The sequence below is a fragment of the Lingula anatina genome, chromosome 9 (genome assembly GCF_051362555.1).
Source record: "Lingula anatina isolate TDL-2025a chromosome 9, LinAna3.0, whole genome shotgun sequence".
NCBI classification, from domain to species: domain Eukaryota; kingdom Metazoa; phylum Brachiopoda; class Lingulata; order Lingulida; family Lingulidae; genus Lingula; species Lingula anatina.
Genome location: NC_141775.1, coordinates 10,771,452 through 10,795,721, shown reverse-complemented (window position 1 = coordinate 10,795,721; position 24,270 = coordinate 10,771,452). Strand labels below are relative to the sequence as shown.

Below are 24,270 nucleotides of genomic sequence, written 5' to 3'. Positions count from 1 at the left end.
AAAGATGCATACAAAGTCAATTTTTTGTCACAAAAACCAACCAAATGCCAGCATAAAGTTTCAAGTAGTATAACTAAGAGAATTACCAAAAGGCATTGTTTAATTTTACCCAAAAATGATGTTTGAACAGATTTTTCTGCTGGTATTCTAAGCTGTATGTCAATGGGGCAGGAAAGTAGGTCACGGAAGTAGGTTAAATTTGCAACCAAAAATTTAAAGAAAGGAGCAGTCTAAAGGCCTTTTATGGCTGATCGAGTGATCTATTCATTTTATCCCTTGGCATGTCCAATTTATTTTAGTCATATAAGAATCTATTACAAGTGGTTTACATGTGTTACTGGGAATCCATGCTCCACGATTGCTCGGTTTGTATGTACCTTTAAATAAAGTGCCATACCAGACGACGAAGTGCTTTTAACATCAACGTGTTGTTAAATTTCACTAATTTATCGTATATGAACAGCAATGGCAAACTGAAATACAAGCACAAGAATAGTACCTCACCCTTTCGAATAGGGATCATCTTAATTTCATCTCGCAGCATCAGATATCCTATAATATCCCCCATACCCGCATGCGCATAAATATTAGAAAGGTCCCAGTATGCCCAAAATATAAATTCGATAAAGATTACGATCACAAGGCAGAACCTGCAAATTTTCGCAAAATTTGCGATATCACTCTTTGCGATAAGACAGCTGTAATTTGATTGAATACGCTTGTTTTGCTCAGCGAGTCTCTTGATTTCGTCGGACATTGTATTATTGGCCTGAATAACTTGATCCTTTTCTATTTCCAATGCACTGACTTTACTTTCGAGCTGCCGACTATAACGCACATGGGCGTTGTTCGTGGTGGCATAATTTCTACATCGTTCCTTTTCTTGGAGCAATTCCTGGTTAAGTTTCTCAACTTCCTGGCGGAGCTCTAGAACTTCATTTGCTGCAGCCATGTCTCTTTGTTAATCTATTGTGAACAGAAAATGAAATTGGTCAAATATAGTAAATCATTTCTAAAAAGATTAATATATACAGGGCGAGGCAATATAAGAGTGGCAAAAATAGACTCATATGTTTTGTATACCATTACTGTAGGGGATGAGGTTACAGTCCTTAATGAAATTCATTAAAGTGCCTTCATAACATTGGAGTCCTTTTAAATGAAGGATCGAAGCGTCATTCATTGCGGTTAATACAGGTTTAGTCTTTTTATCATCTATTTTTTCTCAACAAAATGACCATCTGAAAACAAGAGAATAAAAATTAACCTATTTCATGATGAACATGCTGTGGTTCTTTTTTTAAGTTATAAAAGCAGGAGATATTCTTCTTACCTGTTTAACTGACGACAACCCCTATACCTGCACGTTTCTTGTATACCTGACGACCACCTATACATACTGTTAAGTAGTGTGTACTGTTTGTTTTGGAGAGAAGTCCTTAACAACGCCTGGGAATTTTTCAACTAGGGAAATCCCCTAAATGTGCATGACGTATAACCATTGATAGAATGTTTTCTTTTCTTTTCTTTTCCAGTGTATATTGGCCTGCTGCCAACTTATAGCTGTACGAATGGTCTCGATTAAGACAAGCTCGTAGAAAGTCAATTATTCTAAAGCAGTGAGGGCAAACCATTCCGAAAACAACAAAAAGCAAGACAAAGGGTTTGTGTTTGGGATGGGACGGGAAGGTGTATAATAGGTCATCCCTCATACCTCAGAAATAGAGGAGAGAGACAGGTAACCCACCGTGCTGGTTCTAGATTTCGGTATTGCCAGCTCGATCTTGATTTCATTTATAACCCATATCAGTAATACCTCATTGAAAAGCTAACTCATGGAAAGGTAGGCTATAGTTAGTCAGCTAGCTTTATAGTACTCCCTCCCTTCCCTTCTCCCGAATAAATAAATAAATAAATAAATAAATAAATAAAAAGAAGAAATTAAAATGAGACAAAACTTTTCATATTACAGTAAAGTGGCTCTTATCCACTTCTTTATTATTTTCATGCAAACTGTGCCAGAACTTCTACTTTGCTCACACTCCACCACACCCTAAGCATAATTCCGGATCCACGGTGATCAGTTGTTCTTCTATAGCAGGTATACCGATCTGATATAATGTTCATTTTTGTGAAATATATGCCTCACTAAGACTATCTCAGATAGGCCTACTATATGTGGATTATATCTTTTATTGGGAAAGAGAAAGATAACCAGTATATATATACATACAAGTATACGTGTACAGTAGTGAGCCAAGTGTTAAAATGCATGTGAGCAAGTTGACATACCAGGGAATCTTCCCTGTTTCATACATGTATGTATTTAATACGTGCTTAGAACCGTACGAGTAGTTTTGGTGGTGTTTTTAGTAATGCAGAATTCAGAAAAAAATATATCTGCATGCTAAATAAAGACAAACATGTATATGTGAAACGTATGTAACTTCTTATAAATCACAACTGCACTCAGAGACGGTCTGTATGTTTACCTAATTAAGTTGTTTAAATAATTAATCTTCAGTATAGGGAATAATATAGTTCAATATAGTTAAAACCGACAGACACACATGCACATGTAGATTTATATGTATATGACCTATGAATTTTGTAAACATCAGACGTAATTTTTTTCAATTTCAAATGATACATATCTAGTTTATTCTTCGTCTTTTTATTGATATGCAGCAACATTGTCTAAACCTCCCTCCACAGCCTGTTCATACGTCGGCGGCATCCCGGCCTCTTTACTCACGGGAGGGATCTCAGGGATGCAATCATACGCCGGCGGTAGGTTTGGCGCCAATGGAGTGCGGTCTGATACCTGAATGACAGCCACGTTCGCCTCTCCACCGGTGACACGTGTGGGCCTGCCAGGAGTCCCCTGACGTCTAGGTGTTTGAGGATTTGTTGACCTTTCCGGCTTGCTGGGGTCCTTGCAGAAGAAGAACAAGAGAGAAGAAACGCTCACGCCGAGTACCAATGGAATAACTAGGAAGAAAACTACATATAGCCAAGAGCGAGGGTTGTTTGTGACGTCCATATCGTCATCGTGTGAGTAGAACGCAGGCGCTTCGATGACGACAACTTCCGCTGAATTTATCTCCAATGGGTAATGGCAGCGAGTCACGTGATTGCACGATGACCTCAGAAGCCCGTCTGTGACGTCATAGATGGTGCGGTTCAACCGAAAGTGAGCATGGATGAAGTTTGAATCAAACATGTAAAGGTTTGCGAAAAGAAAATAGTAATCGTCGGCTTCTTCTACCAGTAAAGTGTAGGTGTTAAACTGCTCATCCCAGGAGCAGCGACCATAGCTTGTTTCGACAAAGTGAGAGTAAATGTAACAATTTCCGCAGTCATTCTTGTTTTTACTTTTTATCCATTTGTCAAGATTGCTTCTGCCTCGTATCACGAACATGGTTACAATACTGTTGGTAAAATAGGTACACGCTCGTTGCTCGATGGTCGACCCTGGAAGCAGATAATAACCGTAATACTCATATCTGTCGGGTTGTAAGCTTAATGTTGTGTCGTACGTATACGGTAAAGCCGTGGCATTAGAGACGACCCTGGGCACTTTTTTGAACAAATATGCATTGAAGTTGCTGTGCGATTTCAGCGTCATTCCATCCCCAAGTAACGTGGTCGTGTCTTTGTTCAAAGCGCGCATGTCAGTAGGAGCGACGTTGACTTTCTTGGTAGTGTTGTATTTGGAGTGCAGCACTACACTCGTCACTACTGTAATAATGATGATTTGGACCCAGAATACGGCGATTCGCTGTTTGCGGGTTAGTTTGGTCAGACAAAGTAGAGAGCCTAGTAGTATGAAGATGCAAGAGCAGCATTTTTCGCAATCCTCGTCATTTTTTCTTCGACGACTTGAGTTTGCTCCCCAATATCCACCGCCGTAGAACCCGCCGCCACCGCCGCTGTATCCGCCACCGCAAGATCCACCCCCATGTGTCATCTCTGAAACCACTGAAAGCAAAAAACAATTCCTTCAAATCTTTTTTTTAAATCTTTATTACTGAAATTGTGGATGTCTATTTTTAAATTTTGAAAATTAATCTATTTAAATTAAACTTTATACAATCCGCGTTTGAAAATGTCCCAAAAACGAAATATTCTACATTTCCACATATCTTCTAATTAAGCTAAAAACAACAAAGATAGACAGCTAGCTAATGTTTCTGAACAATACTGAACTGTTTTATCATTGATTTGAACAGATTTGTTTTTCGTGAAAGTTTAGACCAATATTTGGATTAAAATCTCTCTGTTATCCACCATGCCATTATATTTTTAATACACCAATCTGTACATAAAGTACACAATTTTTACCTCTCATTCTTGTACGGTCTCATGCCAGTGCAGTGGTAACGTATTTTATATAATCTGAGTGAATATATATTCATCCATACAAGCTGTTATGCATAAGTTGCACAAAGGTTTTATTTATGTATATCATCAAAATATGTTTATTTCATTCACTCATTTAATTATTAATTCCTTAATTCTGAAACAAAGTGGGGTTCTTTCACTGAAAAAAAGGTGGATCTTTTCACTGGTTGACCTATATAATTTTTCTAATTAGGTCATTTTATGCCACAAGGCGACCGACCTTTCCCCCAGCCCCTCCGCATACGGGCCTGTGTCTTTTTATCTTTCCGAAGCTGCAGGTGACATATATGTATAAGGTGCATAGAAACGTAGTAACCAGTCTTGTGTTACATCGTCCTGCTGCTAGTGTTTATTTTATGTAAATAATTAATACAAAGTACCCACTTGTTATCATATGTAACTTAACCCAAATTGAGCAAGTCGAACAGAGTTCGGCGATAAATAAATGTGTTCACATGTACTGTATGTATCGCGGCGCAATAATACGCTTTTTAATTTAAAATAAAAACAGTCCAGCAGTATAAATTCATATCTTTACACTTCACTGTATCCAAAGCGGTTACTTCATACATGTATCATATATATTTGTACTCAAGAAATGGTGATCCTAGAGACAGGAAAATGGTGTAGTGTAAATAACTGGTTTAGCCGTTGTTTTGAAGGTCCTCCTTTACGCAAGAAAAATCAAACTCGTAACCACATTAGACTTAATTGATTTTAGACGACGTTTGGTGAACACCAGTGTACAAGTGAAGGGACTATGTTGAACAGCAGTGTACAAGTGAATAATCTAGACTTAAATGATAAAATATGACATATAATGCACCTTAATTAACCAGTCTATTTGAAGTATGTTCAATTACGTATTTCACATGACAGAAGAATGAAATCTGAATTGAAGATGGGCGCTCATACATAATTGCGCTATTTAATCTAAAGGAATTAATGAAGTAGGCATTGATACCAACGAAAAAAGCAGATACAAATTAATCAATTAAATACCTGTTTAACGACACAAGAAGGCACAGAAGTTGCTGTGACAACTACTTAATGCCAAAACGACAACAGTAAGAATGTGTTCTTCGTCAGTTTGAGAGAAAATTGTCTTGCATAGTGTTGAAGGTAAAAGCAGTTTTCCACTGTATATAGGTGGATAACAACAGAGTTAAGGTAAGTCAATATTAAGGCCTTGTTCAGAATTTGGGTAAATAAATTAGGTTTAAACACATCGCAGGGTGCACGTGAAATAGATCCCTTAGACTTTTATCCTATAATCCAACGGTTGTAATTATCGGGATAAGACAGGAGCCAGACCAGCGCTAGACCACCTGAGTGTTAGCACTGATGATGTCAGAAGTACAAGAAACATGCTATAAATCACACATCTTTTTAGAGATTATAGTTCAAAATGTCTGACCTTCTAGTCTCTGTGCATATGTTAGTTTACTCACCTTCTTAAAGAACAAAACAATACAACACAATGGTGTACTAGGGTCTCTAGAGCGATTTCGTCTGTACCTATAGGTTTTATCTTTATCGTGGTCAACGCACCTTATATTGGCTGTTGAGCTAACTTTAGTTCACACTGTCATTTGTGTACATTGCGAAATATGTACTATGTCACGAGGTCGTGAGTCTCATGACAGCAACAGACACGGTAAAATGTAAACAATTTGAAGGGGATACCTCTAAGATAGAAATGTTGTGAAAAGAGAGAGAGAGAGAGAGAGAGAGAGAGAAAGAGAGAAAGAGAGAAAGTGAGAGAGAGGATGTGTATTACCTTGGGCAGACGGATGGATGTGTGTGTGTGTGTGTGTGTGTGTGTGTGTGTGTGGAGAGAGAGAGAGAGAGAGAGAGAGAGAGAGAGAGAGGAGGTGCGGGGAGAGGGGTGGGGGGTGGGTGAGAAATGAATTCCCCGCAGGATCCCTTCACTTGTTACGTTATAAGAACAAAAAGTAACTGATTTTCCTGTCCCGAATCCTGAACAGGTAAAACCTCAGTCCTTTCTTTTTTGTAAAGACACAAGTTGCATCACGGACTTGCAGATTTTTAGTAATGTATGTCTGAGTTCAGCCATGTTGGGGATTCTAATGGCGTTTTTGTTGAGGTCGTGGTCGTCAAGTCAAGTAGGTACAAACTTAGTCGAATATGTTTGGTCTTGTTTTATTTTTTCCTTTTTATGTCACTGCGTATTTAAATTGGTTTATACAGGGTGTTAAAGGCGAGATTGTTATTGTTTGTGATGAAAAATATAATAAGGATAACACAATTATGATAAAATTCCAGACTATCAGTTTATTGCCTATGGCCTGACCGCCGGTCCAACGTTGGTCCACCAGCGACCTGTAACTTGAGCGATGTCAAACATGGTGGTCCAACGTCGGCCCATCACTTTTCGTATGTTTTTTCCCCTATAATTCATTAATTAATTGATCAATTAATTTTTTGATACTTATTCTTATTATTAGTGGCTTCCTGCGCTTATAATTTTAGTGGCTTAAAAGATACGTACGGGGGTTACCTGCCACTCCCCCTTAATTGCTGGGTTGCCTTCTCTCCCCCACTCCCTTCAAATAATACCAATACTGACTACTACTGATAATAATTTCTTCTCAGTAAAATTGCTTTTTAAATGTAAATGTTAAAGAAGTGATTTAAAAATCACTTCTTTAATATTTCCATGCAAAGTGTTCCAAAACCGTTTTATCTTTTACTCACACTCCTCACCACCATTATGCTAAATCTATTATACTCCAATGATCAATGGTCCTCCGATAGCCCGTATATTGATTTGATATAGTTGTCATTTTTATGGTATAATAGCAACATATCTGGCCTCATTAAGTTTAACTCAGATAATAAATCTACATCTTATCGATCAGTAGAGAGGACCAAAGATGTACAGTCGTGCAACAAGTTTTAAAGATTCATTTGAGTGCCTATGAAATATTCAGTTTCTGGCCATGAGTATATTAGTAATCACCGAACTGACAGCGGTAAAACGCTGCTCTCCATTTGTTTTGCGTGTTTGCATGTTGTTCATGAATCATCGCACCGTGCGGAGATTGTTAGAGAACCTCAGTACTAATATACTTGAATTGAGGGTATCGGTGGTGCTTATCGTAATGTGGAATTAGGAAAATTATAAATATCTGCAAAATAAAGATAAACATGTGGAACGTATTTAATTTCTTATTAATCAAAATTGCACTCAGAAACGACCTGTATCTATGTATCTATGTACATTGTTCAGATAATGAAAATTATTAACATTCAAAATAGAAGACACAGTTAAAACAGAGAAAAACAGATTTGCATGCAGATTTATAATGTAAAGACCATAAAGAATAACTTGCTAAATTTCAAAACCTAAATATCCAGTCTATTATTAGTCTTAATATTGATATGCAGCAACATTGCCCAAGCCTCCTTGAATAGTCTGTTCATACGACGGCTGCATCCCGGTCTCTTTACTCACGGGAGGGATCTGGGATATACCATCGTATGCCAGCGGTGCATTTGGCGCCAAAGGAGTGCGATCTGACACCTGAATAACAGCCACGTTCGCTGCTCCGCCGGTGGCACGTTGAGACCTGGCAGAAAAACTTGGACGTCTAGGTGTTTGAGGATTTGTTGACCTCTCCAGCTGTTCAGGGTCTTTGCAGAAGAAGAACAAGAGAAAAGAAACACTGAAACCGAGTATCAATGGAATGAGTAGGAAGAAAACTACATACAGCCAAGAGCGAGGGCTGTTTGTGACGTCCATATCGTCATCGTGTGAGTAAGACGCAGGCGCTTCGATTACGACAACTTCCGCTGAATTTATCGCCAGTGGATAATGGCAGTGAGTCACGTGATTGCACGATGATTTCAGAAGTCCGTCCGTGACGTCATAGATGGTGCGGTTCAACCGGAAGCGAGCTTGAACGTTGTTTGTGTCGAACATGTGAAAGTTGGCGTAAAGGAAATAGTAATCGTCAGCTTTTTCTACGTGCAGAGTGTAGGTGTTAGAATGTGTGCCCCAGGCGCAGCTACCATAGCTTGTATCGACAAGGCGAGAGTAAATATAGCAATTTCCGCAATCATCATTGATCCATTTGTCGAGATTGCTTCTACCTCGTATCACGAACAATTTTAGTATGCTTGTGGTAACATAGGAACACACCAGTTGCTTGATGGTTGACCCTGGAAGCAGATAATAACCATAATACTCATATTTGTCGGTTTTTAAGTTTATCGTTGCATCGTACGCAATCAGCGATGCCGTGGCATTAAAGACTACCCTGGGTACTTGCTTGAACAAGTATGCACTGAAAATGCTTTGCGACTTCAGCGTCATTCCATCGCCAAGTAACGTGGTCGTGTCTTTGGTCAAAGCGCGCATGTCCGTAGGAGCGACGTTGACTTTCTTTGTAGCGTTGTATTTGTAGTACAATACGGTGCCCGTCACTACTGTAATAATGATGATTTGGACCCATAACACGGCGATTCGCTGTTTGCCGGTTAGTTTGGTCAGACAGAGAAGGGGAGCCAGTAGCATGAAGATGAAAGAGCAACACAATTGGCAACCTTCATCATATCTTCCGTCGTTCGCTCCCCAATATCCGTCGCCGTAGTACCCGCCGCCACCGCCGCCACCGCCGCCGCCTCCGCCGCCCGATCCGCCCCCATGTGTCATCTCTGAAACCACTAAAAGCAAATAATAATTCATTCAAATCCATTTTATCTTAACTCTTAAAATTGTTAATGTCTATTCTTAATGGAATAATAACTCTTCGTTTGAGATCTATATTTCACAATAAAAACATTTACCACTAAAACGGCAGTTATAGGTATTATTCTGATATCTGAGCTTGTCTTTAGACCACGTGACCTCCATTGATGGCTATTCTCTGTAATAATCTCTTAAGAAATTATAACAAAAAAAATAAAAAAAATTTTAGGAAAAAACAGGGACAAACTTTGAATGTAAAAATGCACTCATTAACCATTGGTAAGTAGGGGAAAATGGTTGTTTACTCCAGGAAAATTCTTTTTTTTTTTTTTCCCAAAACGAAGAGTTTTTATCCCTTTAAATTAAAAAAAAAATCAAGAGTAAACGAAATATTCTACACGCGCGTGTCAATATACAGAATTGACATTTAATATGGAATATTTTTTACAAATAATTTTCCATCAGTTTTTTTTTTTTTTGCTGAAATTTGGAAATTTGGATAAAAATCGTGTTTTAACAACTTTTAATTATTACTTTGATGACATTTCATCAATTAAATTCGTCAATAAAGCACTCTGAAATACATTGCCTATTCTAAGTCATGCGACAACCATTAAAAGCGATATTTTGGATCTCCATATTTTCCAAATTGTCATCTGTAAAATAGTCACACTCCCCACAAAGGACCCCCATGTCAGTGTCTATAGTCATAGCGACGGTCGCTGTCATCCCAGACCTCATCTGGCTGCTACCAGGGCTCTCATGTGGCAAGGCATTCCTTGGGATAGGTTTGTAGAGTTTGATCTGGAATAACATTCCAGACATCGGTCAAAACTTGTTCAGTTTGGTTTAAATTGATTCAGTTTTGACCCACTCACATGTCGTCTATGTGGTTCAAATACGGCGAGTTTGATGACCAAGGTAGCTGCTCATTCCCATGGTTCTGTAAGTTATCTGCTATCAAAAGTGCTCTTTGAGAACTGGTTATCTCATCGTGTAACCTAAAATTGTTCCCAAAGTGTCCCCTACCAAATGGTATCAAATAGCTCCCAGATTATTCCTTTATTTGATGTGGTTCAGGTTTTCATGGATGACTACCATTTATGTTTTGGCACCAATGTGATCTCCACTCCAAATACTGACGCTGCCAACGACCATAGTCACCTGAGACGCTGCACACGATACAGGCCTCTTCAGGATGACTATAAACCCTGTGGCAATTTGCCCCTCATTCTGAACGGAATGGGTGGTTTGTTTAGTTGCAGCAGCATATCCAGAAGGACAATGAGTCCTGTATCCTGATGGTTAGATTTCGATACATTGGGTGTGGACTCTGTGTAGGTACATCAGTCTGGGTATAACTTTATATAACTGTGCGGACCGTTCGGTGTGACACAGTGATCTGTCTAGCAATGTTTGTCTTTATCGCACCATTCTTGCACAGACTGACAATTTTTTAAAACAATGCTTAACCTATTTTACGCACTGCACAACCGACCGCTTGTATGCAAATTTTCAAATCCTAAATAGTAATTGCCGACATATGGATACTTTTTTGACCGAACCATGTTTCGCTAAAGCCAATAACAATCGAGTTGAGATAAGTCAATATTAAGACCTTGTTCAGATTTTGGGTAAAGACACGATGTTTATACAAATTGCAGAGTGGAAGAGATTCCTCAAAATTTGTCAACAGAACGATACAGGAGTCAGCCCAACGCTAGACCACCTGACTGTTCGTACTGATGGCGTCAGAAGTACAAGACACATGTAATAAATTACAACTCATTTTAGATATTATAGTTCAAGTGATCTGGCGTTGTATTCTCTGTGCATACAGTTATGTTAGGTTACTCACCTTTTAAAGAACGAAGAAACCAATAAAATGGATATAATGGTGTACTAGGGTCTCTAGTGTGATTTTGTCTGTACCTATAGGTTTTATCTTTATCGTAATCAACGGGACTTATATTGGCTACTGAGCTAACTTTAGTTCACACTGTCATTTTTGTATATTGCGAAGTATCTACTGTATCACGAGGTCGTGCGTCACATATAACAGCAACAGACAGTAAAATATGTATAATCAATCTGTAGAGGTTTCTATAAGATAAGATGATGTCAAAAGCGATAGATAGAGAGAGAGACAAATAGAGAGAGAGAGAGAGAGAGAGAAAGAGAGAGAGGGTGGGGTCGGAGTGAGTTAGGAGGGGAGCGGGGGAGAGAAATGGAGGACCTGCAGGATTCCTCCACTCTGAATATGGGTTCCAAATTTTTCATACTAGTAAAAAAAGGACTAAAAGGGTCAATTATTATTATTATTATCAAAGATAAGTATTACATTTTATATAAAGATAAGTTATTAAAATTTATAACTGGATTTTGCGTTGCGTCTCCCTCTCGGTGACTGCAGCAGGTCCAGTAAAAGATGAACTATTCTCAGTCTTGTTACGTTATATGTAAAGAAAATGATTGGCCAGCCCCAATGCCCTGAACGGTTGAAACCTCAACCCCTGTTTGTTAAGGGAAATGGTCCAGCACACACCTGCAGACTTCAGACATGTTGGAAATACAAACGGTGTCTTTGTTCAAAGAGGCGGACAGCGAAAGTCAAGCAGATGCGATATTATCGGTACGAGTCGAATTTTGTTTGGTCCTGTGTGTTATATGTCCTTTTTATTTGAATCACGTATTTATATCAGTTTATATTAACAGCATAACTGTTATTATCTGTGATGATACATATGATGTGGATAATACAATCACAATGGTATTACAGGCTATCAGCTTATTGCCACACTACGTTCAGGGAAGGGCATTCAGAACATGTTGATTCGCGGACTGACGGACCCGCGAACTAAATATGGCCGACTCCCTTTAAAGCAGCGCCGACTAATTCCCTGATGGTCATCCCGCCTCCATACGCGCCGTCGCTGCAGGATCCTAGCATTTGAACGTCGGAACCGGGATTTAATCTGTTTAATGGCGCGTGTCGTTCTAAGGATAAGTGAAGAAGGGTGGCGTTTTTGCACATATGTTGCAAACATTTTTGTTTCAGTATGAAATTACACATAATTTTATGTATATTATACCCGCTGAAACAAAATGTCTATATAAAAAAATCCGGAGGGCGTAAGTGCTATGCACCGCATTATGAAGTATTGAGCGGACAACTGGGCGACCAACACGATTTGTGAACATTACAGCATTGCTTTTGCCTGCCTTCCTGTAACCTTATCGTACTTGGAGAGACGATCTGTTTCATCGGTAATTCTCCCTAAGGTGCAGACAAATAAATCTTAATTATCAAACTGTGGAGTCACTTTCCAAAGTTCCTGGGTTATTTATCACTTTGGATTAAGTTTTTCAGCATTACACTAACGTGCTTATTGTAAACGACGAAGTTTTGGTCGCATTCAGATATTGAGAAAGGTACATCTCTTTCGGCTTCATTTCTCTAGGCTGATGTTTGAGAGAGAGAGAAAGAGTGAGGTTTGAGACAGGACCATATGGCATATCTTGGCATATCTTGGTCAGGAGATAAAATGCAAATGATACATGTCAATACAAACACAATAATGTGGAGTGCAGTTATATGTTTATTTTAGTATCGTATATTACATCATTAAAAATGGTAAAAATATAATTACAGCAGGCCTATTGGTTTTTTGCACAAATACGAATAATTCTGATTCACTACAGGTAACACAGTGTCGAAACCATTGCACTGATCGTGTATTCTTTGCTTTGATGTAGATTGAAATGATATGTTGATCGTTCAGTTAAGAAAAATAACCGGACACACATTTCTATATGCACGTACATAACATGTAGGTTTCACAATACATCAAGAATATTACATTTTAAATCCCAAAAGACAAATTCACTAGTATTTTCATAATTTATGGAAATGCAACAACGTTGTCCAAGCCGCCTTTTACACAGCCTGTCCATACGACGACTGCATCCGGTCTCTTTACTCACGGGAGGGATCTCGATCTTTTGATGCCAATGAAATGCATTCCGAGACTTGAATGCCAAACACGTTTGCTGCACCACCGGTTGCACGCCCGTAACTGCCATTTATTAATTGACCTCTAGGTGCTTAAATGTATTTGTTGTCCATCCCACCTTCTCAGATTCCTTGCAAAAGAGGTACAAAAGAAACGAAAAGATGACGCCAAGTGCTAATGGGATGACTAGGAAGAAAACTACGTACAGCCAAGAACGAGCGTTGTTTGTGACGTCCATATCGTCATCGTGTGAGTAGGACGCAGGCGCTTCGATGACGACAACTTCCGCTGAATTTATCTCCAGTGGGTAATAGTGAGTCACATGATTACATGATGACTCCATAAGGCCGTCCGTGACATCATAGATGGTGCGGTTCAACCGGAAGTGAGCAAGGACGACGTTTGAGTTGTACAGGAAAAAGTTGGCGAAAAGAAAATAGTAATCATCGGCTTCTTCTATATGTAGAGTGTAAGTTGAAAAATGCTCGTCCCAGGAGCAACGACCACAGCTTGCTTCGACAACGCGAGAGTAGATGTAACAATTTCCGCAATCAATCTTGCTCTCACTATTAATCCATTTGTCGAGATTGTCTCTGCCTCGTATCACGAACATGGTAATTTTGCTGCCTGTAAAATCGCTACACACTCGTTGCTCGATGGTCGACCCTGGAAGCAGATAATAACCGTAATACTCGTATTTGTCAGGTTGTAAGCTTATCGTTGTGTCGTACGTATACGGCACTGCCGTGGCATTATAGACGACCCTGGGCACTTTCTTGAACAAATACGCATTGAAGTTGCTTTGTGATCTCAGCGTCATGCCTTCACCTATAAACGTGGTCGTGTCTTTGGTCAAAGCGCGCATGTCCGTAGGAGCGACGTTGACTTTCTTGGTAGCGTTGTATTTGGAGTGCAGCACTACACTCGTCACTACAGTAATAATGACAATATGGCACCATAACACGGCGATTCGCTGTTTGCGGGTTAGTTTGGTAAGACAGAACAGGGAGCCCAGTAGCATGAAAATGCATATACCGCACTTACGGCATTCTTCTTTATGATTATGTGAACGATGTGTGTAGTTTCCTCCCCAGTATTCGTTGCCGTAGAACCCGCCGCCACCGCCGCTGTATCCGCCGCCGCAAGATCCACCCCCATGTGTCATCTCTGAAACTACTGAAAGCAAATAAAAATTAATTTAAATCTTATCGTTTATTTTAATTTTTGAACTTGTAAATTCTTATTCTTAGAATATAACATTTTACTTCTAATGTGTAAACTATTTAGTTAATGGTGTTCACTTTGCGTTTGAAATATACAATATTTCAGATACATAATTTTAGAACCATTATAAATATATTCCTGTGTAGCATTTGTGGTGCTTTTTCTGTATAGAATAGAACTTATAGGTAGCTTGCTTTTTAGTTTATTTATTTTATTTTATTTTATTTTATTTTATTTATTTATTTTTTGCTACCACCCAACAGGATTGTACTAATTTCAAGTTTTTATGACTTTAAGCAAGTAATTCATAAATTTCAGCTCAATACCGCTTTTTAGATATATTGTGTTGTAGTTTGCAAGTGCTTGCTCTGTGAGACATATCATTTCATTTTTGTTCATTTATTAATTCATTCCTTCCTTTATTTTGAAATAGGTCCAGCACCAGGATAAACCTCCATTTCATGTACCTCCTGCCTGTAGCCCACAACTTTAAATGGTCGGGGTTTTCCTTTTACTGAAAAGGTTGGTCTTTTTGACCCCCGCAGTTGACCTAAACCAAATTTCATTTGAAGCAGGTTTTATTTTATGCCACACGGGCGAATGACCTTCTTCCCCTCCGTTTACGGGTTGGTGTCTTATTATCTTTTAGCAAATATCGGTGCTGTTACCGGTCTTGCATTAAAACTTCTTGTGCCAGTGTTTAGTTTAGATTAATAATTCATGCAATCCAACCATGCTATCATATATGTGTAAGTTAACCCAAATTGACCACGTCGAGAAGAGGTCGTCGATAGATAAAACTATTCACATGCCAGACTTGTAGCGTGTGGAAATACTAGTGTAGAATGACTGCTGAATATAGACAAAATAAATAAATAAATAAATAAAAAATAACACGTTGGCTAGGAAATGAGGTAAAAGCAAGCAAAGACATCAACGAAGAAACTTTTGAGGCAATATTATATTTGACGACATTAGAAGACACAAAATTTTGACACCATTTAACAATACAACGACAACAGTAATTTCTCCTTTTTAATGGAAAATAATGCCTTAAATAGTTTTGAAGGTAAAAGCAGGTAGATATAGGCCCATTACAGTGGAGTTGAGATACGTCAATATTTGGTACTTTTTCGGATTTTGGGAAAATACAAGGGGTTTATACACATGATGCACATACTCCAGGCCCGTAGCCAGCAATTTCAAATGGGGGGCTCTTTTTCTGAAAAAGTGGACCTTTTACCATATAATCCCCATGTACCTAGGTCAAATTTTACCCAGAGTGGACCTTTTTCCAGCAAAAAGGGGGGTTCTTTCGAACCCCCCGAACCCACCCCACCCCCTGGCTACGGGCCTGTACTCAGAATACGCATGTAACAGATGCCTTTGAATTTCAGACCACAAAACATCGGTCATGCTTTTCGTAACAGGTGTCAGACCAACGCTAGTCCACTTGTTCTGATGACGTCAAAAGAACACTGTCGGGAATCACAACGCCTATAAGCTATAATAGTTTAATTAGTATGTTCCCTGGCGTTCTCTTTTTATTAACTCACCTTTTAAAAGAAGAAATAATAAATAAACTGCAAACTTTTACAACACTAGCACTTTTCTCGATATATAGTGGCACAATGTACTAGAACAATTCAATGGTGTACTATGGTCTCTTGAGCGTTTTCGTCTGTAGCAATCTGGGGTTATAAGATTCTATAGGGTAAGTTGCTGCAAAGAGCGAGAGAGAGAGAGAGAGAGAGAGAGAGAGAGGGGGGGGGAAGGGGGAATGGCCTGAGAGAAACGGTGTACCTTACCCAGTACCACATTCTGCGACGTGGTATGGTATACCGTTGTAGTCGGGGTAAGACGTTATCATATTCACACAAAGATACTTTCTTTCTTTTAAAAAAACTTGTTTCTTATGTTATTGTTTTTCTGTAATTGGGGTTTGTCATGTTTACTCTTGAAAACATGTCCGTTTTCATTTTATTTTTGCTTCGTATTTTCTCCAAATTTATATTTTGTCAACCCGGTTTTTGCAAATCTATAGCTTAGCAGATATCATATCGAAAATCTATTTTAGCGACCAATGAATCGATTGCTCTTTGAAAACCACGTCGGTAAACATAAGTCTCTGAATTCTGGTAAAGATATTTATTTTCAGGCGAATGGCAGGACAAAGGAAAATAAATTCTGATGATTGAAAGCTGATCAAGGGGCTATAATGACCAGAAGCTTGGACATAATATTCGTTATTATGTCCAAGCCAGAACCAGGGCATGGAAGCAAAATAGTCTTATCCGAGGAGCTGAGATTAGGATGAGTGCCTGTGTAACTTGACAGAGAGTCCCTCATGACAGAGAGTCTGCGTTATTTGTACAGGTAAGCCTCTCCCTAGATTTTGACCTACCTAGGTCAGGCTAACCCAAGCTATTATATTATAACTAAATGCAAAGCTCAATCTTCAGGCAAGCGGCAGGCAGAACATCGGATTTATATTTTACAAATCATACACTTTTTTTGTAATACTAGGCTGATTAAAGGGTGATTTCGTTGAGTTTCTACTAATATTATGCTCGGCAATTATTTTGCTTTAATTGCAGGTTCAAGCCAAAGTCACCATGTGTGTGGACAATATAGATACCATATAGGAGGCCAACATCTTGATCATACTTGTCCACGGATACATGTATCAGTACAAGTACTTGTACGCCGTGAAAGGGATCTAGAAGGGATGCGGAACAGCCAATACCCACAATCATGGTCCAAAGCACGATTTAAGCGGCTAACCTGATTGTTCCGCTAACCTGTTTCTCTTTCTTGTGCATAATTTCCCACAAAAGTCCTTTAATGTCTTCCATGTGCAGAAACACATGCCGTAGACCCTAATTTTAAACCCGGAGCTGTCATAACCTGATTTACTACTAGGGGTATTGAGTTGATGTGCATTCCGATAAAAGTACAAGAACTGCATGGTTGTACAATGTAGCCATGCGACAACAAGATATATGTACTGCCACTATTTAAGTTATGAGAGTTGCGTCTGGTATGCAGATATCTGCTGATCTATGTTTTCAAACTTAAGATGCCATCATGCATCCATGTACTTTAAACTAGTGTCCGATGGATAATATTATGTACAATGATGGCTAATAAGATATCCATAGCAGAGAATAATATTGCATGTAATGACATGTTAAAACAACATTGATATTTTTCAAATAATTGAATTTCTGTACGTGTTTCAGTTTATGGTTATTTGATAACGGTTGGCATACTGAGTGGGCGATAAAATGTATTGTTTTATTGTTCCTGACCACAAATTGTTGGAAGCTTTAATTAGTGCATCTTACATTAATAACATAGCTATTCTTATCACGCGTGAAAAAAGTTCTGACCGGTACTGGTACACATAGCTCTCAGTGGAATGGCCGAATAGTGACCTAGCTTGTAAAAAGTACTTCTGAATGTCCTTACATGTATTTGCGTAACTTGAAACGAAAGGAGGTATAGCTTTGTTAGATCCAGAAACCGCCAGTTACACGTGACCTCAGGCACGCATATAAATAGAGCAGTTTTCCCATTGGACCTCACTGCCTTGTCCACTTGGAAATAGACGTAGACGGAGCCGTGCAAAAACAGGTGATTTTTGCCAGTTATTTTACATGAGTACTTAACATTCAGAATTTTGAAAAAATATGTATAATATATGTGTGTGTATGAAAAAACTATATACTACTAAGCCTATAGCTTTGTCACTGAAAGATGTACCTGTCGTTGGGCAATATTTTCTGGAGAAGGCAGATGAATAATTTCTTTTCATCTAATACTTTGTCCAACTATTTATTTATGCATAACGTTTCCATAAATATTTTCAAAGGGACAGGAAAATCACAAAGACGCCAAGATGCCCACTTTGAGAACATTTGACATTGATACTCAACTTTTCGCGGATAACAAGGTAAGTTTGTTATGTACATATTTGACGTATTAGAAATATAATGATTATCTCAATGCTACACCTTCCATGTGTGTAACCGAATAATTGCTACCATCTGCAAAAATATTTCGGATGGCAAGCTAAATTTTAAAAAGGGTTTCGAAAGAACAACGGATTTGAAAATGAACTGACGAACTTAATGTAGGACTGCTGGGAAGCACATTAAGGTTACAAAATTAACGCTGTTACGAATATATAAGTATTAAGATTAATTTATTTTTGTTTGTTTGTTTCTTCTTCTACATCTTATTGGTTTTCAAATAACACGTCAATTTTCAACCATAAATTTGCATTTGAAAAATCTATTTAGTTTAAATAGTCGATTTTCGACCTTACTGCTGCCGCAGATAAAAATTCAACATATAAGCTCTGTTTTTTAAACGAATATTATTTTTAATAACACATGTCAATCACCATAAGAGTGTAATTATCTCATTTATTTGAAAACTGCTGGTTGAATAAAGTCTCAATTTTAGCTTTTTCTCAGTTTAGCTAATATGAGGGAATAAATGAGTAACGCGGGAAACTACGCGCAGGCAGATGCTGGCACATTAAATATAGGGCGTTGCCCTTACCGTTCTAGAACAAATGACTGTTTCTCAAAATAAGTTTAGTCCGAAAAATTAGCATTAAACGATAAATTCAAAATATCAATGCACTGTAAGGGTCGCGGACGGGCTCCTTAAGATGTCGCGCTCCTCTAAACTGTCGCGCACCTGTTTTCCTATCCAATGACGATAGACTAGATCATTTTAAGATTGTAATTAAATTCGGTTAGTAATAATTTAATAGTAACGATTTTTCATTTAAAAAAGGGATTATGGTAGACCGGATAGACTAAGGGGGAACTTTAGACAATGAGAATACAGCTAGTTAGAAATCCACGACTCTTGTTGTTTCTTGCTGCGCTTTGACCCCGGATAAATCAGAGAAAGTCCATTTCAATGAATTATTGCGCCCGCTTTGTAACAAGAAAAAATCCAGGCCAAGCGTTTAGACCAATGTTTATTTTATTTTATTTTGCACTGGTAGGCTTTTAAAGTACTATGTTAAAACTGATAAGATATGATCATAAAAAAAGGACTGGTACTAATCGATAACAAACATGAAACAAAATCAAAAAATAATTTTCACGTATGTGGCTCTGCCCCTCCTTGACCCCAGCACCTGCTTAATCGATCTCCATCCGCAGATGTAATAAACGCCATAATGTTGTTTTGCTAACGGCTACTCACAACGAGCCGATGGCTAAAAAACCTCAGACGCCCATAAAGAACTTTGAAGAACGGGTTATACAGAAATGCACCGCGTGAAACGGGAAATCTGCAGCTGCGAAGGCGAAGTGACCCTCAACATCAAGTTGAAAGCAGAAAGTCGATGGGCCATTTCCGTTTGTTGCACTTTGTGATATCTCCGACTTAGTGTAATTTTCTTCCCTCTTCTACATTTTTCTTTCCTTCTTCACTTTCTTTCTTTTCTCTGACTTGCAATTGTCTGAATTTTTTATTCTTTTCTTTAAGGTGTTTTCTTGTTTTCTTGTTGCCATGTGCACTTATAAAAGATATTGTCGTTTTCATTTTATTTTGCTTCGATTTAAAAAAAAATCGGTTTTAATTTCCCCAACATAAGTGTGCAATCCTTTAGTGCAACAGGACTTATAATCCAACAATCAATAAGACCATGTATATCTATCAAAGAATAGTAATACTGTAACTATAATTATTATGATATTTCTTTTGAATCTTAAATCCAAATTTGTTCAGTAGACTTTAGAATACAACTTATAAAAATTATAAAAGGTTAGTAAAATAAAAAAATGATGTAGAAACAAAGTATGTTCCATCATCACTCACATTGAGAATTCTTTCATACAAATTCTATTCATAAAATTTCTTGAATAGATAATAGTTCTCGAAAGCTTTTCCTACATAGTAAAACTGGCAGCAAATTCCATTCCCTAAGTGCACTTTAAATCTTACAACGAATTGCTGACACATTTAGGTTGGAATCTTCATTAAAACGAGTGTATTAATTTTTGTACATACTACAATTTTCCTCTTCAGTCAAACGGCGGGAATGGAGGCAATCGATTCGAATGGTTGAAAATCGACCAAGGTGCAATAATGACCAAGATCAGGGCATGGAAGTACGAAAACCGTATTCGCGGAGTCGAGATGTGAATGAGTGACGGCAGCAGTTACTTGGCGGGCTGTCGCAGCGGCGATTCCAGCGAGTTTACCCTGCAGCCCGGAGAATACCTTACACGGCTCAACCTCCAGGCAAGCGGTACTGAGTGCCACGGGGAGTAAGTATATGTTTTAAAGTCACATCATGTCCGTAGGACAAACATTTTAAAGAGGAGACCGATAAACATAAAAAAATCACGAGGATTAGGAGTAATCATGAACTTGAAGTTGAAGATCGCTTAATTGCAATCTCTGTCCGCGACGTTCTAGCTTAGTGTGACTTAAAGTAATGGGTGTGTAAGATCGAGTACTTATTTTGACCATACATTCCATTCAACCTAACGTTGTGGCTCAACTTTATACCATAAGTATATATGTGTTAAGATATGCGGGCTGTTCTAAAATACGAATACACACAATGTCACATATTATTATAAAAATGTGCTATTTCACTATATTTTATCACAGGTATCGACTCGGAGCAATATGGTTCAGTACTAACAAAGGACGGGAATGGGGGATTTTCGCAAAAAAGCTCAAAGATGAAGGCCGTTACTTTCCCAATGTCGGTTCCGGTGTCGTCTGCGGAATGTTTGGTTATTCTGCCAGTGACGTAGATAGCCTCGGTTTCGCCATCCTAAACCCGATCAAAGAATCCCGCCTGGTTGACGTCACCTACCCGCGCCTGGACATGGAAATCGTTGCCTCCACCCCAGACACGGTGGCCCAAGAGGTTTTCAAGAACTCGACGACCGTGGAGCAGAAATTCACATTGGCTGGGTCTCGCACGGTAAGGATTATGCGTATGCATGCGTGTTGGTGTTGTTTGTGTTGCTGGTGATGGTGTTGGTGTTGCTATTGTTGCTGTTGGTGGTGTTGGTGTTGGTGTTGTTAGTGTTGGTGTTAGTGGTGTTTGTGTTGTTTGTGTTGCTATTCTTGGTGGTGTTGTTGTTATTGGTGTTGTGAGGTCTTCTTGGTATTGGTGTTGTCATTTGTGTTTGTGTTAGTATTGTTGTTGTTGTTGGTTGTGATGATGGTGTTTTTGTTTGCGTTTGTGTTGCTGGTGGTAGTGGTGCGGGTATGTACATTTTACAGATCAAACAACCAAACATGGACGTATGATTAAAATACATACATGATGATTTTAGCACCACACCATCAAATGTATGTACTACATGCACATGAAACAAAATTCATTGCACTGAATACATATTTAATATTATATTATTATGCAAGGCTTCTTTAAAACTCGGTTTATTCTAAGGGGTTGTTTTAGCAATTAAAATTTTCATATTTTCAAAAAATATTATGGCTGAAGCCAAGGAGGAAACTGAATGAGGTTGTGTATTGATAAAAGATGAATGAAACTGAACTAAAAAACAATTGGGTAGATATAGTTCGTAGCTCTATATTATAATTATTCTACTGCTGCTTCTTTCATTGAGAATACTCGTTAAACACTCTAAATCAGTTTTACATTTTATCACCATTTCCTTTCACCATTTGAAGATCACCACAAGAAAGGAGTGGAGTGAGACCACTGGGTTTGAGATGGCCTTCGGGTGCACAGTCCACGCTGGGGTTCCGACGGTTGCCACCACCGAAACCACCACCTCGTGGACCGTGAGTCAAAGCAGCACTTACAGCAGATCTACCGAGGTTACGGAGGAGCGTTCGTGGGAGTGGCCAATTGTGTGCCCCGCCCAACGCATGGTAATTTGCTTAAGTCCATTTTACACTGGGCGGCGTCTTCTCTGCGTCCCGTAGTACGGTCCGTTTTAGAGTAAACAAATAATACTCCACGTGCCGACAACTGACTGATCATTGATCATTTTATTCTGCAACCGAAGCGGTGCTTGTACCTACTCTCTACGACCACAGTCATGCCAGTTTCATGGGCGCACAAAGGACGCAGAAAGAACGCCGTCCAGTGAAAGTGGGGTTTTACGGAGGAGCGTATGTGAGAGTGGCCAATTATGTGCCCCGCCCAGTGCATGGTATTTTTCTTATGACTACTGGGGATAACAAGATGTTCAAATTTGCTAGAGGATTATTTTCTCGAATGCGTTGCACGGGAACAGATTTCTTTGACATGAGGGGGTCTGCTACTCGTACAGATCATATAGTCATGCGACATATTTTGAAGAGTTGTATTTCTGCCAATAACTCGCCTCTATGGACAAAATTGTGCTAACTTAGACCAGATAGCCTTCTGCTGAGCTGAAACTGACATATGTCAAAAGAGAAGAAACTGCTGTACAAGACTGCTGGTAGTGCTCGTTCTGTTTACAGTGTTTGTTGAGTTTCTACTAATATTTTGCTCAATAATTATTTTATTATGCCCTTTGCTTTATTTGACTTCAAGTCCAAGCCAAAGGCACCATGTATGCGGACAATATAGATACCGAGTATGAAGCCAACGTCCTGATCATACTTGTCAATGGATACCAGTACAAGTACGCCGTGAAAGGGATCTACCAAGGCCTGAACGCGCGCAGAGATCGTCGACGATCTTGGTCCATATTACGGTTAAAGTGGAAGAGATTACCGTAATACTAAAGCACCTGCTGTTTAGTTAGTGTTAAATAAGAGATATATACTGTTAGGTAGTGCATTGCAGTAGATGAGACACATTGCAGTGTAAATGTTTTTACATTCGTTTATATGGTGCTCAGAAAGAGGCTGTTATACGAAAGAGAGACCGACCATGCTTTAATAAAAGTTTAGCTGCATTTTGTTTTGGAATTGTTCTTGTTTTTTGTTTGATGCGCAGCGCTTCTGAACTTTACATGAATGGTTTCATATTCCCTGGAACTGTGGGGATTTCGAATATGGACTGGAAACCTGACTTAAAGAAATACTACATTATAGACAATCATGATGTTTCCTTCCTAAATGCCGCCAATGCCCTTTGAGAAGCATTAATCTTCAAATATAAGACCCTTTATATTGACCACAGCATTATTTTAAGCTTATTGTGTGTTAGAAACGTATTCATGTGTTTCTGTTTACAATTTGTTACTATTTGGAATAATGCTTATACCAGCAAGAAGAGATGTTTTGAAGTCGTCTCTATCACAACTTAGGTTGTCACCGGAACTTTATATAGCAAAGCGTGTTTTCTGACAAATAAAAAAATGCCTACGGCGACAAGTAGCCTACACGTAGTTAGTATTACGAAAGTAGAAAGATCGTAAGTGACTATTCAATATTTTGATTCCAAGAAGCACATTGGCGAGACATTTGACTTTTGAGTCAAATTGTCCATGTATACGTACCCTAAGGACAACCTGCTGCTATCATTTCACCGATTAAAACAAACAGTAAACAATTAAAATTAAATAAAACCATACTAATACGGAAGTTTTATCATGGCTCCTCGTCTGTATCACAGTTGAGCTCAGAAAGAATGAGACATAACCAAAAGGAACATTTTAAACAACTGGTTACTTTTTAGAACCTGCCCAGTTTTATAAATGGATTGTGTTCATAAACACAATGCATGTTTGCTCACTGCGTTATCAACAGGCAATAGTTTGGTGATGCATTGCAGCATGGGGTGTTATTCCCTGTCAAACAGACTGTGACCACACACGTGTCAGCTCCAATACCCTGCATGTACGGGCGGGGTCAATGGGGTCACTTGACCCCACCTGTAATTTTGGAACAGTATTTTTATTGCGGGTACCCAGCCAATCATTATCTCCCCTTCATTGACTTTGACCCCCCACCCCC

At 38.8% G+C, this 24,270-nt stretch overlaps 3 protein-coding genes across 3 annotated transcripts; 1 reads left to right on the top strand and 2 right to left on the bottom strand.

The window, feature by feature from the left end:
- Positions 1–1,964: 1,964 nt before the first annotated feature.
- On the bottom strand, positions 1,965–6,060 carry LOC106160948 (uncharacterized). The gene is made up of 2 exons (XM_013537762.2): positions 5,856–6,060; positions 1,965–3,981 (listed from the first exon to the last, which is right to left on the bottom strand). The coding sequence occupies exon 2, from the start codon at positions 3,968–3,970 to the stop codon at positions 2,675–2,677; it is 1,296 nt and encodes a 431-aa protein (XP_013393216.2). The 5' UTR covers positions 3,971–3,981; positions 5,856–6,060; the 3' UTR covers positions 1,965–2,674.
- Positions 6,061–7,581: 1,521 nt separating this feature from the next.
- Positions 7,582–9,082, bottom strand: LOC147759894 (uncharacterized). Its single transcript, XM_086996009.1, has one exon. It carries the CDS (start codon positions 9,080–9,082, stop codon positions 7,799–7,801), a length of 1,284 nt encoding a protein of 427 aa, XP_086852135.1. The 3' UTR covers positions 7,582–7,798.
- An 8,741-nt stretch (positions 9,083–17,823) lies between these two features.
- LOC147759893 (aerolysin-like protein) lies at positions 17,824–23,267 on the top strand. Its single transcript, XM_086996085.1, has 5 exons — positions 17,824–17,991; positions 18,230–18,310; positions 20,413–20,654; positions 21,004–21,325; positions 22,045–23,267. Exons 3-5 carry the CDS (start codon positions 20,530–20,532, stop codon positions 22,300–22,302), a joined length of 705 nt encoding a protein of 234 aa, XP_086852211.1. The 5' UTR covers positions 17,824–17,991; positions 18,230–18,310; positions 20,413–20,529; the 3' UTR covers positions 22,303–23,267.
- The last annotated feature ends 1,003 nt before the right edge of the window (positions 23,268–24,270 follow it).